The 17,559-nt window shown below is 45.3% G+C and overlaps 1 protein-coding gene across 4 annotated transcripts in view; it reads left to right on the top strand.

Annotated features, from left to right (window-relative positions):
• The window catches only part of KIAA1549L (KIAA1549 like), a 295,434-nt gene that overhangs the window by 182,314 nt on the left and 95,561 nt on the right, over positions 1 to 17,559 (top strand). For all 4 annotated transcript variants that reach the window (XM_067038032.1, XM_067038031.1, XM_067038028.1 and 1 more), the window contains 2 exons: positions 3,596 to 3,747; positions 8,820 to 8,991. In XM_067038032.1, the coding sequence (XP_066894133.1) occupies positions 3,596 to 3,747; positions 8,820 to 8,991 (324 nt within the window). The remainder of the gene's footprint in view (positions 1 to 3,595; positions 3,748 to 8,819; positions 8,992 to 17,559) is intronic.

Here is a 17,559-nt window from a genome sequence, read left to right as displayed (position 1 = left end):
GGTCTCAGCTCTGCTACTGACTAACCTAGTGTGTCCTTGAGCAAGTCAACTTAGACCCACTAGGCATCACATGCTCACCTTTAGAATCAGGAAAAGATGTGAGCTGAGGATTGAGGTTCTTTTGGCCCTGAGTATGTGAGATTCAACCATGAATAAAACAACTTAACTTGAGTTCACTTGGCCTGATCGTTGGAATCTTAGAGCCCAGTGCAATTGTAGACAGAGAAGGAATGAGAGACCAGTGATGTTACAGCCACCAAATCTTCTGGACGAAGCTCCTAGGAACACAGCTGGGACTTGCCTGCCTCCTCTGAGCTGAATCAGTGGTGGGTAAGGGTGGGTGGCCAGGGCCCTGGCTGATATACTGAGGGGCTGCGGTCTTCCTGGTCCCCCGTGCCAGGGTCCAACCCCCACTACTGCTTCCGTGTGTCTGTGAGAGTTATGGGCACACATCTCTTTTCACTCCCTTCCAGGCAGGCAGAGAGGGCTAGGAGCCTGAGGTCCGCCGTGCTTCTCAGGGGAAAAGAAAGGAGCTACAGTCCTGGAACACAGCTCTGTGTTTTCCAGGCAATTCCTTCCTCTGGTGAGGATGTGTCTAGTGAAGCAGGAGGCACGTTTGAGCAACAACAGCTACTGTTTATGGGCTTTATGGCACTATGCTGGAAGCATTTTTTTTATAAAGTATACTGTTCTTTGCAATGATACAGCGGGAGGAGCTTATGATAACCGTGTTTTCTGATGAGGAACTGGGGCCCAGAGAAACTAGGCAACTTGCTCAAGACACTCGAGAAGGGGGCATTAGGATTCAAACCCAGGCCCCTGGCTCCAACCCTCAGCTCTTCTCCAGCTGCCTCCTGAGAAGGACACATCCTCTTTGCAAATAGAGCCATGAGGCATGAGGGAGCTGCCCAGTTGACTCCATGTAGCTCTGTGGCAGGTTCCCAAGGCCTCCTGTACTTCCCTGGAGGTATTTTTTCTCAATGTTAAAAACTGTGGTAAAATACACATAAAGTGTGATTTACCGTTTTAACCTTTTTAAAAAATATATTTATTTACTTATTTATTTATCTTTGGCTGCGTTGGGTCTTCGTTGCTCTGCCCGGACTTTCTCTAGTTGGGATGAGCGGGGGCTGCTCTTCGTTGCAGTGCGTGGGCTTCTCATTGCGGTGACTTCTCCCTTTTTTAAAAAAATATCTTTATTGGAGTATAATTGCTTTACAATGGTGTGTAAATTTTTGCTTTATAACAAAGTGTATCTGCTATACATATACATATATCCCCATATCCCCTCCCTCTTGCATCTCCCTCCCACCCCTCTAGGTGGACACAAAGCACCGAGCTGATCTCCCTGTGCTATGCAGCCGCTTCCCGCTAGCTATCTGTTTTACATTTGGTAGTGTATGTATGTGCAGTGGCTTCTCTTGTTGCGGAGCACGGGCTGTAGGCGTGCGGGCTTCAGTAGTTGAAGCACGCTGGCTCAGTAGTTGTGGCTCACAGGCTCTAGAGCACAGGCTCAGCAGTTGTGGCACATGGGCTTAGTTGCTCCGCGGCATGTGGGATCTTTCGGACCAGGACTCGAACCCGTGTCCCCTGCACTGGCAGGAGGATTCTTAACCACCGCGCCACCAGGGAAGCCCTTAACCATTTTTAAAGTGTACAATTCAGGGGCATTAAGTACATTCACAGCGTTGTGAAACCATCGCCACTATCTATTTCCAGAATGTTTTCGTCACCTGAAGGCTTCGACTATTCTCTTCTTTGATGTCTGTCCTTGCATCATCTCTGGGATTCCTGTAAAGTAACCCATGATGAAGTCCCTCGACCATCTTGTGTCCCCTCTCTTGCTCTTGTCCACCCGTTAGGAGAGGCCAGTGTAGAAGTAATCCTTCAGCAGTTGGCGCTGTCCTTTTACGGGAGCGGTGTCTTTGAACGCGCAAGAACACAGGCTCTCCCTCTGGGGTCAGGAGGCTGGTTAGCCCTTCCTCAGCCTGACAGCTGTGTCAGGAGGGTTCCAAGGGGCCACAGTGGGAAGTGCAGGAGTGTTTTATCTTTGTTTGCGGGAGTTCTGCTGAGCTGGTAGTCCTTCATGAGGGCCCTGGAAGGAAAGCTGCTTTATACACTCCATGGGGATTATTTAGCATTTGTGGTTTCAAAGAAATAATTTCTAAGACTCAGCTGTGGGTTTTATTTTTCTCTTGATCCGTTTAAACATCGTTCTCTGTATCGCATTGTCATCCATCGCATGTTCTGGCCCTGTTAGAATGCCATCATAATAACAATGCCGTCTGTATATCCAAGCTATTGCCAGATCCCAGTAGATGGGTGGTATTAATGGTCCTTGGCTGGACTGTAGTAGAACAAACTCTGCTAAATGAAAAACCTTGTATTACATTCCCAGCCTGTGTAAGTTTTGGTCTAAGAAGACGAGAATTGCTTTTGGCATTTTTGTTTTCAGGGATGACTGTTTGGAGGGAGTGTTTGTGTGTTTGGGAAGAAGTGTGCTTCTTCCCAAGGGTCTCAGAGGAAGGGCTGGCTTTGGGGGTAGATGGCAAAAGGCAGTCGCCTCCATAGTAGTTGACCACAGCAGTCCTTGGACGGCTCCGGTGTTCACTAAATTCTCTCCCATGCACCAGCCATTGCTTGGAATTCCATCGCCGATGCCTTAGCCATTGATTACAGATACCCTGGATGTGGATGAAGCCCAGCAGTGAAGGAGGGATGGAAAGAGAGGGTTTCATTTGCCTTCCGCACACCAGGCTCTATGCTAAGCTGCCATAGACATCTTATTTCATCTCAACCTTCAAGCCCACTAGAAATATATTTGCTGTGATGTAGCCCTTCTTATTCCGTTTTACAGAAAAGGACTTGGACTCTGAGAGGGCTGGTGGTTTGCCCAAAGTCCCCCAACTGGCAAGGCCAGCACTGAGAGAGCCCACTCTTTTTATCCCACGATCCCACTCTCAAGTGAGAGAGACCCCAGGGGCCCTGGGAAGCTTTAGGGGTGAGCCCTGAAAGGACCCCATTGAGGAGAGAGGGATGAGGACACCGAACAGGGCGGTTTGCTCATGTGGAAGGGGCTGAGTTGCAGGATGGAGCTTAGATTTCTCATCAAAGCTGTTGGGAAGGAAAAGTAAAATCAGGGTAGCGCTGAGCCAGGGCTTCTGAGTGGGAATCCCCCAAAACCCAAGTAGTTGTACCTTTTAACGATGATGTATTCCCATATGGACTCTGACAACACATACTATCTTAAATAAGGTTGGGACCTAATATGGCAGCATTACACCTGTCACAGCTTGTAAAGGACTGTGCATGCTTTGGGGTTCCACATGCTCGGGTTTGAGCCCTGGCTTTGCTGATTACTAGCTGGGTGACCTTAGACCAGTCACTTAAACTTTTCAGCATCTCGAACAGGTCAATAGTGATTCCTAACTCCTGGGGCTGATGTGAAGGTAAAGTGAGGGAAGGATGGCCAAACCCTAACATGGGGTCGGGCCCATGGCCTTTAGTGGCTGGTGGGGGCCAGCGGTGGCGGCTGTGGTTCCGAGTCAGCAGGCAGCCTCTCCTCTGACAGCCCCTCTGTGTCCTGTGTCCACAGTGCTGCAGGGCGTGGACAGTTCCCTGGTGGGCCTGCATAACCAAAGCTTCGCCCGGGTCATGGAGCAGCGCCTGGCCCAGCTGTTCATGATGTCCCAGCAACAAGGCCGGCGGTTTAAACGGGCCACCACCCTGGGAAGCTACACCGTGCAGGTGGGTGTGCGCAAAGTCACGGGAGTCTTATAAGAAGGGTCTGGAAAATGTGCTTCCTGAGCCTAAGAAAACCATGCTGCGTGCCGAGGAGCGCTCACATTGCAAGCTGATGAGGCCAGTGAATCCACACTGCTCTTAGGTTTGGGGAGGGGTGTGTGTGACAGTCATAATCATCGAAATCATGAAGGAGGGTGAGAGCTGCTCTCCCGACTACTAGACTGTAGGGAGAGGAGGTCTCGGAAGAAATGCTGCCCACATGCACATATGTATTAAACAAAAGGCTATTAGTAAGCAAGCGCAACTCCTCCGCATCCTGTTCTGGAGGCTGGATGAAGTCCCAGCTTTCAGGCCTCTCAGCACCATGACTGAGATCAGCAGAAACACCGATCAGCCTTACAGGTGTGGGATTCTGTTAGCCTTGTCGAATCCTTTTCAACAAATAGAGCCCTCTACGTTTATAATGGACACGTGACCACACAGGGATTCAGGGTAGGGACCTGTAGCAGACACTACTGGTACCCTGTCCAAACCCCCTTATAATTTCTATGATGAATGCTGTTGAACTTCCAGCATCTCTTTATTGAAGGGCTGCTCTTGAGATGCCAGAACGTACTTTGCCCAGCCACGGCTGGCCGGAAGTGCCTGGGAATTCACCAGTGGTGGAGGTATAAATACCACAGCTCTCTTGCTTCTTGGCTGGGAGGATTCTGAAAAGTATGCTTTAGGATCATTGCCAGAGCTTTCCCACAGAGAATTAAGCTTTAGTTTCCCGCTCTGGTGACTGGCTTCATAATGCATCCCTTGTTAGCTCCCTTCCACCCACTGTCAGTTCCCTGCATCTCTCCAATAAATTACAAGCATTCAACTCATCTCAGAGTCTGCTTCAGAGGGAACCCGACAGAGACAGTAGCCATCCTGAGGGTAGAGGCTCTAAACCTCTCTAGATTCTTTATCCAGTTCAAGCTAGAGTGGGAGTGTCTATAGCATATTCTGGCCAATCCACATATCTTGAGTACCACTAATTTCACCAAAAGAGAACCCATTTCTAACATTTGTTATGCTAATTAACAAGCTCTTTTGAGCAAGGTATCAAATTACAGAAGTGCTTCTGGTAGTTGCCTCTAGGAAGTGGGCTTCTTATTTTCTGGGATCTAGTGGACAGCCCTGGATTGATAATTGACCACATCTAGTGTGTAACTTAACCCAAACACACATGCATGGTATCTCACCGTCTAAGAGGAAGCTTTAAAGGAAATTGCAGACATTACCACAGTGTCTGCAGATCATGTCCCCAGGCAATCTTGGAAGTACAAACAACCCATCTTCTGGAACACTCTTCCCTATGTCAGTCAACATCATGCCCCTGAGGGAGACTCCAGGTCCCCCGTTCACAGTTGGTGCATTTGGCCTCTTGTCCTATTGGGTGTTGCTTTGGTTCTAAAAATCTTTGTGGTCTGAGACAGCCTTGTCATGAGGTAAAGCGATAGTTAATTTCATGTGCCAGGTTTGTGATTTCCCTTCTGTGGGTCCATGTGAGCCCTATAATTCACACTTTTCCAAATGACAGAAAGGAAGTTGCTGGGATTCAGACAGTTGAAATGGAATTTGCCTCAGCTGAAGGGGAGGAAAGAATCACCCTATACTCCTGGTGTTATTTGTAAACCTAAGAAACCCAGCACATTCTCAGTGTCTAAAAGAGCCCAGTGAGATGCTGTTTCCTCTTTTTTTCTGAGTACTCAGTGTGCTTGGTCCCTTTCGTTGTCTGGAAAGCCTGAGTGAAGTAAGTAGGGGTTTATTTCTGCGAATCCCCAATTTACTGAGGCTGTAGGCCACCTTCCAACATCATCCTTGGAGAAATTTGGTAAGAAGAATTTGCTATTAAATTGAAATTGAGTGAAGTTATTAGATACCTGAATGTTCATTCACCTTGTGCCTGGTTATACTAACGCTCTCCCTACCTCCTCTCCAACTGGGGACAGAAATAACACCCCCAAGTTTCCCAAATAAAATTCACTCTACATAGCTTATATCATCCTTCACCCAGAGAAGTCTTTCGTCTTGGCTCAGATCATTTTTAAAGATGAGCCACCTTCATGAATATGGAGATTTTAAGGTCTAGAATCTAAAGATATTTCTCTAGTGGATGTATTTGAAAAATTTAGTCCAAAGAGGATATACATATATGACCAGTAAGCATTTTTAAACATTTAACTCTTGTCATCAAAGTAATGCAAGTTTTAACTACCACAGGATGCCATTTTCAAGATGAATAAAATGGTACTATCCTGTGTTGAGGATGCAGTGAAGTGGGCACCCTCAAACACAGTAAATGGATATGACCTTGCTGGAGGGCAGGTGAGCAATTTAGACAAGAATCTTTTAGATGGTCACAACATTACTCCTAGAAATTCATTTCGAGGAGATAGAGGTGAACACAAAGATGAAAGGGTAAGAGCAGTGTTTCTCAGAGAGTGTCCAGAAAATGACTCTTTGAGGTGCTCAGAGACAAAGGGGCTTTCTGGCCAGGTCACTTTGGGCAAGGCTGTATCCTGTAGAATGTACTTGAAGATTCCAAAGGCATATTGGCATACCAAAGACTCTAAAAAAACCTGCAAGTAAAGAAATCTCCTTGACTTTCTTCAATATACTGGTTTCTACATTTAAATGCCAATAAGACCCTTGTTTATAATAATATCTACATTTCCCCAACATTTTATTATAAGCATTTTCAAACTCACAGAAAAGTTGAAAAAATTATGACATAAGCACCCATTTACTTACCGACTAGGTTCTACAATTAACAGTGTATTATGTTACTGTTTTAGATTTGATAACATATCATCTCCATACCCCATAGATCAGTTTGGACTGTTCTAGAACCTCATATAAGTGGAATCCTACAGTATATTCTCTCTTGTATAAGGCTTTTTTGACTCTGTAGTGTTTTTGAGATTCATCCATGTTGTACTTTTATTCAGTAGTTTATTCCTTTTTATTGCTGAATAATATTCCCTTGTATGACATATACTACTGTTTGTTTATCCATGCTTCTGTTGATGGACACCTGGGCTTTTCCCAATTTTTAGCTATTATAAACAAAGCTTCTATGAACCTTCTTCTGCAGGTCTTTCCGTGGCCATGTGCTTTCATTTCTCTTGGGTATGTCGGAGTGGAATTCCTGGGTCATAGAGTTGGTGTATGTGAGTTCTATGAGAGACTGCCAGACCTTTTCCCAAAGTGTACAGTTTGACGCTCCCACTCCCACCAACCAGATGTGGAGTTACCCCACCTCCTCATCAACACAATGTTGTCAGCCCTTCTTATTTTAGCCATTCTGGTGGTTGATAGTGATGACTTGTGGTTTTAAATTGAATCTCCTCATTGAGCACTTAAAAAATATGCTTATTGGCCATTCAGATATCTTCCTTTGTGAAGTGTCTGGTCAGACTTTTTTAAAACCCATTTTTTATTGGGTTGTAGTAATATTTATTTTAATTGTTATTTATAGCATACATACATAGGAGCATAAAAATATGTAGAGTGTAAAGATTACTAGTAAAAAAGAACCCACAACCCAAAGAGTAAGAACATTACTGTTACCTTATCCCAGAAGCTTTTTCTGTGTCTTTTCTGATTATACATACTCACTTCCTTCCCATCAGAGTTGACTGTGCTTCTGAATTTTGTATTAAATCACACCTGTGTTTTCTGTATAGATTTTACCATCCTCATGTGTATTCTTGAGTAGTACATCATTCGGTTTTGCATTTTATATTCTGTAGTTTGTTTCTTTTGCTCCATATCAGGCTTTTATATTCACCTATACTGATACAAAGAGCCATAGTTCATTTACATGACTATAATATTGCGTTGTGTGACTGTACCATAACTCATGTATGCATCCTACGGTTGGTGAATTCTGAATTTTCAGATTTTTTTTGCTATGATATGAACAATGCTGCTATAAACATTTTTGTAACATCTTTTAATATCCTGTGAAACTCGTAATCTGTAATGTACACTTTGGAAAATACTATATTATGCCATAATGTTTATCGATGGTTAATTACACTAGTAAAGAGTTGAAAACAACCTAAATGTTTAAAAATGAAGGGTTAGTTAGGTTTATGAGAATACATACAGTAGAACAGTATGTAGGTTTTAAATGTATGTTTTATGTATTTATAATGATTATCAATTGTTAGTTACAATGCTGAAAAATGAGTAAATTTAAGTGTTTAACAACAAAGGATTGACTAAGTTTATGAGGCATGCCTTGGAATGCTGTGTAGAAATTAACACTTATGCTTTTGGTATATTTAAGCCCATTATGGATGCAAGTAAAAATGGCAATATATAAGACTATATAGAGAGTATGATAAATAATTTTGTAAAATGATAAATAAAGGCCTGTGTGGGAAAAACAAATAATAGAAGCAAACACTCCAAAATGGTAAAAGTAATTAGCTTGTGGTGGAAGGATTCCAGATTGTTTTTATTTTATTTCATTTCTCGATGCTTTTTTATATTTTCAGATTTTCTGTAATGACCATGTATAACTTGTACAGTGAGAAAAAGCAACAAAGGTTATTTTAGAAAAAGATCTTTGAGTCTCCAAGTACTGCTTTTATCAGAGTTCTTTTGAATTGCAGACATATAAGTTCATTTTTTTTTCCTCTCTGGCAATTGCAGGAATTTGAAATTAGAAATCTTGTTTGAGAATAACCTAACATGCCCTGAATTAATGTGGAGGCCTAGTTTCAAATGAGGCCAGAGTTCTCTGGAGGCTGGAAGACATCATCATTTCAGCGTTTCCTTCTCCAGCCTGGAACTGTCCTTTCCAGATGTTTATATTTTCAAAACCCTTTTCTCCTCGCTGCCTCCCTCCTCCAGCCATAGCAGGGTTTTTTGAGAAAAAAGGGAGGTATGCAAAGGGTGATGTCTAATATATACGTCATGGGTCCACTTAGCCACGGAAGGCTTTGCAGTCGGGAGACAGCCTGCTGATTGCCCAGGTGATTGCAGAGTTGATGCAGGATGCCCTGTAAACATGGCCTGTCTTTTTCTGAAAGATGGTAAAGATGCAGCGGGTGCCAGGACCCAAGGACCCCGCGGAGCTGACTTACTACACCCTGTACAATGGGAAGCCTTTGCTGGGGACTGCAGCTGCCAAGATCCTGAGCACCATTGACTCCCAAAGGATGGCCTTGACCCTGCATCACGTTGTCCTTCTGCAAGCTGACCGTAAGGGGATAACCTTTCCATTCATTCATTTTTAAATTTTTAATATATTTATTTATTTATTTTTGGCTGTTTGGTCTTCATTGCGTGCAGGCTTTCTCTAGTTGCAGTGAGCGGGGGCTACTCTTCGTTGCAGTGCACGGGCTTCTCATGGTGGTGGCTTCTCTTGTTGTGGAGCATGGGCTGTAGGTGCGCGGGCTTCAGTGGTTATGGCACGTGGGCTCAGTAGTTGTGGCTCGCGGGCTCTAGAGTGCAGGCTCTGTTGCGGCGCTTGGGCTTAGTTGCTCTGTGGCATGTAGGATCTTCCTGGACCAGGGCTTGAACCTGTGTCCCCTGCACTGGCAGGCAGATTCTTAACCACTGCGCCACCAGGGAAGTCCCATCATTCGTTATTTTTAATACCAGTAAATGTTTCCTGAATCACTTGGATGTTAATAGACCCAGAGCTAAACATACTTCTGTTCTAGAAGGTTCTCAAATCAACCAGTTGTTTCCTGTGTTGTTTGGAGCAATAGGTTTTGGGTAAGGGATATGTTTTGGCTACTAGGATGATGATAATACTGCTTTCCCCCAGGTCCTATCCTCTCTTCCTCCTCAGTATAATCTTGTGAACAGTTAGAAAAATCACCACAGCTGAGATGGTATTTGTCTGCTGGGGAATTAAAGGTAATTTCATTCAATAAGCTTTGTAGAGTCCTGCGTGAACTGTGTTCAGTGCTGGAGGACATATAGAAGTGGGCAAGTCCCAGTCACTGCCTTTAAGGAGCAGAGAAGGCATTAATGCAGATATAAAGGCATAGAATGCAGGAATGCTTTGAGGAGACAATGTGATTGATACAGGGCTCAACAGAGGGACAGATTGCTCTGAAGGGGCATCCGGAAAGGATGAACAGAGAAAGGATATGAAACATAACAGCTGCCTCTTTGAGGACCCTCCCCTGGCAGCTACTATGCTTGTTGCTTTACATAGATTTTCTCAGTTTCTCTGGGGCAACTTTATTCAGCTCCAAATTACAGATGAGGAAACCTAGGCTCAGAAAAGTTACCTAACTCGCACAACATCACAGAACTAGTACTTGAGTTGCCAAGATATGAATCTGGATCTGTTTGACTTCAAAAGTGTGTTCTTAACTGTATTGCATGCTACAGTTTCAGCAGAGGGAGAGGAGGATGTACTGTCCAGAAAGAGGGAGCAGCAGAAATAGAAGGGAGGTGAAAAGTACCAGGCGTTCTTGAAAACAAGGCGTTCAAGCTGCCTGGGGTACAGAAACATGAGGAGGAGATGATGGGATTCGAAACGAGCATTGCTTAGGAGACTTAGGCTTTGGATGGCAGAGGAAGGAGATTGTACGTGATGTGATTGGCTGTGGGGGGCTATTGGACATTTCTGAGCAGGGGAGTAGTATCCCTGGAAGTACCCCTTATCCAGGGAGGTTAATCTGTCGGCAGTGTCCAGGATGAGAAGGGGCAGGACTAATGAGTCTCTCTGGTGGCCCAGGCATTGGGGCCCCAAAAAAGGGCTGTGAAGGAAGCAAGGGGACAGGGGATGGATGAAGATGAGAGATTGTGTGGTAGAAATATTAGATTTGACAGCACACCGAGCATACAGGACCTGGAAGGTCATCTCCCATTGATCTCCTAGTTGGTGTCCACGTTCCTCAGGAACCTGACGCCTGGCTCATGGTTTTCCTCTCCTCCTCGTCTCCTGCCTTCGTCCGGGGTAGGTGTGGCTTCCACAGGGATGGTCCAGCCCACATGCTGTTACGGCCCTCACTTCTGCTCGGCCAGCACATCCTCACAGACACACCTTTGCCTGGAAATGGTCACCCTCTACAACCTTGTCTTTGAAATGACTTTGTAACCAAGATTCTCTTCCTTTGCACCTCTCTCCTTCCCTCCCTGTGGGCTCTGTCCCATCTCTGGTCAGGTCAACTCGTAGCTTCATCAGTTTTACTGCATCTTCTTTATGTGGGTTCCCCAGGGCTCCATTCTCAGCTCTTTCTCCGTCTCTCCAGGTAGAGAATGAATGGGTAGAGGGCCGGAGTGAAAACCATTGTAGGTGCCCAGGTGAGAGGGGAAGGTGTCAGAGGTGGAGACTCAGAGAAGTGGTTGGATTCGGGATACTTTTGGAGACAGAGCTGATGGGGCAAGGTAATGGATTGTGTGCGTGGCAGGAGGAGGTGAGGGCTGGAGGACTCAAGGGCGACTCCCAGGTGTTTGCTTGAGCACTGGTTGTGGTGTCATTTGTTGAGATGCAGAAGGAGGGAGCTGCTGTGTCACCTTCTGTTCCGGAAGGATGGAGATGAAGTGAATTTGGTAAACTGGAGTTCGGTGGTGACCTTGGCAGGAGGGGTTTCCAGGAAGAGGTGGTGGAGACAGCTTGGCTGGAGTGGACCCAGGAGAGCGTGGAGGGGGGGAAGCAGTGACAGCAAAGGGAGAAGATTAACGGGACAGTTGCTGGAGGGGCATATGGGAGAGACTGGGGTACGCTTGACTATTACGGGTGACTAATTGCGAGGGAGAAATTGACGATGCAGAAGAGAGGCGAACACTGCAGGGGTGAAGTCCGTACGTGTTCGAGGGGGTGGTACAGGTGGAGGGTTCAGACTCAGCGAGGAGCAGCGATGGCTCAGTCTTTTGCACCAGGAAGGAAAGCAGAGTACAGGGGTGTGGGTGTTGGTCAGGGGGTGCATTTGGTAATGGAAACCTGAGGATGTTTCTGTGGCTGTTTCTGCTCTCTTGGGGCATAATGAAGCTGGCAGCTGAGGCTGAGATTGTGGGGGGGGGGCATGTGAGCAAGGGTGCGGTAGTATACACTAAGCATCAGCAAACTGATGAGAGAAACACCGTAAGATTGGCAAGGCTCCCCTCCTCCTGGGTCCTCATTGCTACGTTCAGACCATTTCTTCTATTCTTTCAAAATTCTAGATGCTTGGAACTGCCCCTTCCTCACTGTGGTCACCTCTAGAACCCAAGCTGACCCCCATCATCCTGGTTCATTGTCTCTTCCTCTCCATCGCTTCTCCTGTCCCAACCCATCCTCTACTTTGAGGTCAGTTCCTTGACCTCCTCACATCTACTCTAGGCCTTGTGGTACTTGGGAAGGGGCAGAAATGGGAGAGCTGGCCTTATTTAGAGCAAGAGGTGAATGGAGTGTCAGGAGGAGAGGTAAGGGGACTTTGCTGATGGAAATGGATGGGAGCAGTGGGAGGCCTGAGAGCACAGGCAGCAGAGAGCAGTCACATCAAATTCGAAGGTGCACGGAGCCTTGTGGAAATGAGAGTCAAGGGGTCATCTAAGGGTGACCTTAGAGGTTTGACTCTGGCGCAGAGAGCCAGGATTCAGACTCTGTTGTGCCTGACTCCAGAGCTGCTAGCCCTCAACCTTACTTCTTTGTTTCCTTCAAATCCACCTGGCTCTCTCGGTTCCCTTCTGGAGTAACTCACAAACTGTATCCTCTTCTCCATTTCATCACTATCTCCTCTTGGACTTTGCAGGTGCTTCCCAAATGACTCAGCCTCAGCCTCTTTGCCACCAATGTACTGTCCACACTGTAATTAGAGTCATTATAATAAACACAGGTTCTGGTCTTACATCTCCTCCATTTAAAAAATATTTGGTGGCTCTCTGCTGTTCACAGAATAAAATCCAATCTTCTTCAAGTGGGTCTTTGAAGCCTTTCACAACAGGTGCTCAGCAAATGTTCAGGGCCCTCGACAACCTGGTCTCCAGGCTTCTTTCCCAGCCGTACGGCTACTCTTCTCTCCTTCAGACCTAATGCTTCAGCCACACGGGAGGATTCATTCTTCACATTCCCTATGCCTCTGAAGCCTTCCCTGACCCATGAAGCATGACCCCTCCCCGAAGTTTCCCTAGTTCCCGGGGCCTCCATTGCCCTTATCACACTGGGCAAATGGGTTGTTTTCTTGCTTTTCTCCCTCATGAGCTCTTTAAAAGCAGGTACCACATCTCATTCCTTTTTGAATATCCAGCTCCAGCTACTGCCTGGCTCTATCCTTGTGAAGGCAAAGGACCCACTTTTGCTAAATGCCTCTGCCAGGCCCTGAGTGAGGCACGTGGTTGGAAGACACCATAGCAGAGCAGTTGAGAGCAGAGCCTTTGTAATGAGACCGAAGACGAATGACCCTCTGACCTACATTTTCCTCGTACGTAAAATAGTGATATCCAAAACACTGAACTGGTAGAGCTACTGGGGAGATTAAAGAAGATAATTATTGCACGTAGAGGGTTTAGTACCATTTACTACGTGTCTATTAGGCACGTAGTGAATGGTAGCTGAGTGTCTCATTTATCCATAAGGTAGAAGGACTCGAGGAGAGGGAATGAAGAGGGAAGGGAGATTTGAAGGTTAAGAGCCTATATAATTCAGAGAATAGGGTGCTTTTAATGAAATTAGAGAGGGGGTTAGAGAGGAGAAGCACTTTTAGGAGGGAGAAGGTGATTTATTCAGTTTGGACCATGTGGAGTTTAAGTGATGAGCTAGTAAGGGGTGCCATGGGGGTATTGAGGGCTGAGGTTAGGAAAGTTGTTGGAAATCCAAGCCTGGATCCCAGGAGAGAGGCCAAAGTTAACACTATAGATTTTGAGAATGTTGTAGATACAGGATAGAATTTAAATCCTGGAGAAAATTCGAGTCCTGGAGGGAGTATAGCTAGATGACAGACCCTGGGAAATGCCTCCATCCCAGGATCAGATGAGGAGGACACTAAGGCCAGTGAAGAAGAGGAGAAACAGAGATGTTTTAAATCCCATTTTCTCCTAATAGCTTTGAAATCAGCCTGAGATGTGAATCTGAGGTCAGCACTTTGAATAGAGAGTCATGGTATTGAACAGACACCTTGTCCCTCTGAAGGTAGAATGTAGCATTCTGTGTGTTCCAGTGTCTTCTAAATCGCTAGGTCTAGGGCCGATGTGCAGTGCCCTACAGTGGAATATATGATGCCCACTCTACCCGTGTCATCTCTGCGTAATGGGGCAGCAATGACTTCTAAAGAAGCAACTGCATTCCCGATGGAGGTTTTCATCCACTCCCTTTGCAGGATCTGGAGTGAGAGGCCCCTCAGAGAAGTTATCCAGCTGATGGAGTAGGGAAAATTCTCCCCATGCAGAAGCAGCCCAGAGCAGGAATTAGTTTACCTTACATGGCCATCAGAAATTTATCTCAAAAAAAATATCACTTAAAGAAAGCCATAGACTGACCCTTTGGTGAAGGGAACTCTCATTCATTCCTTCAACAAATATTTTTTGAGCACCTGTTATGTGTCTGGCACTGTTCTAGGCACTGGAGATACAGCTGTGAGTAAAGCAGGCAAAACCTCGGCGCTCATGGACCTTACATTCCTGAGCAGGCAGGTCAAACAGATAAAATAACTGAATAATATGTTAGATGCTAATAAGTGCCATGGAAAAAAATTAAGCACAGAAAGGGCTAGGGGATGCCGAAGAGATAATGGCTGTGATTTTAAATTGCTGGGAGGTCGAGAAGAGGATATTGAGGAAGTAACCTTTGAGTGACCACCTGAGGATACCTGGGACAAGATTCCGGGCGGGGGGGTGGGGAGGGTTTGAGAGCCAGCGAGGAGGTCCCGATGGAGGAGAGCAGCAGCAATGAGGTCAGAGGTGCAGAATAGGGGCCACGATCAGTGGAGCCCCATGGGCTGCACCCAAGTGGGGTGAGAGCCACGGAAATGTGTGGGCAGGGGCAGGATGGGCCTGAGTTCTCACCAGCTGCTGGGCCCTGGGCTAGACCCTCCCATGCTTCACTCACAGCCATCATGAACTCTGATGTTCTGACAGCCACATAAACGAGCTGGGAGCTTTTTCGAATGGATTCCTTCTCCTTTCAACATTTGCTCCACATGAGAATAATTCATTCTGAGTTTAGATTATGTGGACCCTTTGACTTCATTCCCTCTGACAAATACTTTGTGTGTGTGTGTGTGTGTGTGTGTGTGTGTGCACACGCACACATGCACATACTTCCATTCATGTGTGTTAAGTCAGAACTGACTTAAATTGTATATTTCAGAGAAATGAATTTTTGTAAAAAAAAATCTAACCTCCCCGGGGCTCAGTTTCTTCATCTGAAAAATGGGTATGAGAATGTTGACAAAGAGTGTATCCCAATGCCTGACACACAGTAGAAGCTCAAGAATGTGTTGTCTGATTTTCCTATCCTTCCTCTGACATTCTTGTAAGTTAAATAACCATTTGTTCCTTTTCACCTCTGTACATGACTTTGTAGTTTTAGATCATTATGCCAATGAATATACTGGGTTTGGATGACTTCAGTTGACCTAACTTTACTTTCGCTTTGACTGTTAAATGAATTTATTAATGTACATAGCAGAAATTTGTTCTCTCCCCATTTAAATAGAGGTGAAAGGATTTTCCGTACTGCATCAAGAAGGCACACTTCCATCAAAACAATAAAGCTGAGTAAAAGCAGAACACATGTAAATATTTCATTCTTGCTAATGAAAAAAATTATATACATAGATAAATATATTTACGGTGTCACGTTCTGATACACTATACATTTTTCTCCATCAGGATAGAACAACATAGCCGAAAAGAGGCATATTGATATTTTTCACAGAAGCACTGAGCTTTAAAAAATGTTAATTGCCTAAAACTCACTTATAAATACAGAATTACTAAAAGCAGCAGCAATTACATGTTTAATGTCAACAGGAGCACGTTATCTAATGAGCTGTTTTCAGAAGTTAATAATGTGATTAATCACTGATTGATGAAAACTGTGGAAAAGAAGTTCTTTTGTACTAATAGTACTCCCAAGCCAATTGCTGCCTGAGGAGATGTAGATCTTGGCTAATGAGGTGCCAGTTGAAGTCAGGCGGTGGTCGAAGTCAGAGAAAGACCAGCTGGCTCCTCAGGCAGGCCCTCACCATGTGGCACGTACTGGTGGAGTCTTTGTATTCCAGAGTCCAGTCCTCAGCTTTGTGGGTCTAGTAGCCCCCAGAATTAAGCAGGATCAGGAGGACCAGCTTATGCTAACCAGACTTATAAGAGATTGATATATAAACCAGATTGAAAGTATTTAGTTTAAAATATGGATTAGAACTACCAAGGAGAGGGGATTTCTTTAACTGGCTGTTACTCTATCCTTTGTGGAAATCTGTATAGGGAGCCAAATTGCAACAGGAATAATTGTAGTTCAGTTACACATTCATTCAACTTTTAATTGAGCACCTACTATATGCAAGGCACTGTTCTAGGCCCTGGGGAATGCAGCAAACAAGGGACAAAAAAAACCCTCCTTGCTCTCTTAGGGTATACATTCTAATGGAGAGGCAGGGGGTGACAGATGGTGAGCAAATACATATGTATAATGGCAGATGGTGATACGTACTTTAGAGCCTCACCACTCCAAGTGTGGCCTGGGGGCCTGATGCATGGGTACCCCTGGGGAGCTTATTAGGCATGTTACCGAGTCCAAGCTTGTACTGCTCACCACACGACAGGCCGATAAATCAAGAGACGAGTTGTTGGGGCCAGGAATAGTGACTTTATTTGGAAAGCCAGTAGACTGAGAAGATGGTGGACTTGTGTCCCAAAGAGAGAGGAGACACATCCCAACCCACAGAATCAGAATCCACATTTGAGCAAGATCCCCAGGTGATGGGCATGCACATTAAAGTTTGAGAAGCACTGATTTAGAGAAAAATTAAGTAGGAAGAGGGGGGTGGAGAGTGCTAAGGACAGGGATTGTTATTGATAGTTCATAGAGAGTACAGGGAAGGCCTCACAGATATGGTGACACTTGTTCAGAGCCCTGAAGGAGGGAGGGAGGGAGCCATGTGGATATCTAGGTGAAGAGCATTCTGGGTAGAAAAATAAGCTGGTGCAAAGGCCCTGAGGCAGGAGCATGTCCTGCATGTTTGAGGAACAGTAGGAGGGAGGTAGGCTGGAGCGGAGTGAGTTGAAGGAAGAGTTGTAAGGGCAAGGAAGTAACTAGATGGTTGGTCAGGCAGATCACTTAAGGTCTTATAGAAATTATAAGGACCCTGGCTCTTACTCTTAGTGGGGTTGGAGCCTCTGGAGGGTTTGAGCAGAAGAATGTTGTGATCTGAATTTTTAAAGGATCACTCCAGCTTCTATTTTGCAAATAGACTATAGGGGACAAGGGAGGAGCCCATTGCTGTAATTCAAGTGAGAGATGTTGGTAGCTTGGACTATAGCAATAGAAGGAAGTGATATATTTTGAAGATGGAGATGACAGGGTTTGTTGCTCAACAGGATATTGGGTGAGAGTAAAAGAGACAGGTTAACATTGATGGCAAAGTTATTGGTCTGAGCAACTGGAAGGAAGGAGTTGCCATCTGTTGGAGTGGAAAATTTCACAAGAAGAACAGGTTTGGTTGGGGGGTGGGGGGATTGAGAGTTGGACTCTGGATATATTGGAGACATTTCTTAAGTATCCAACTGGAGATTTGAGTTGATGGTTGTATACAGGAATCTGGAGTTCAGAGTAGTGGTCCTGGTTAGAGATATAAATGAGTATCAACAGCACAGATGGTTTTTAAGCCT

The sequence above is a fragment of the Kogia breviceps genome, chromosome 7 (assembly GCF_026419965.1).
Source record: "Kogia breviceps isolate mKogBre1 chromosome 7, mKogBre1 haplotype 1, whole genome shotgun sequence".
Classification (NCBI taxonomy): domain Eukaryota; kingdom Metazoa; phylum Chordata; class Mammalia; order Artiodactyla; family Physeteridae; genus Kogia; species Kogia breviceps.
Note: the sequence above shows the minus strand (reverse complement) of the source record. Positions and strands in the feature narration are given on the sequence as shown.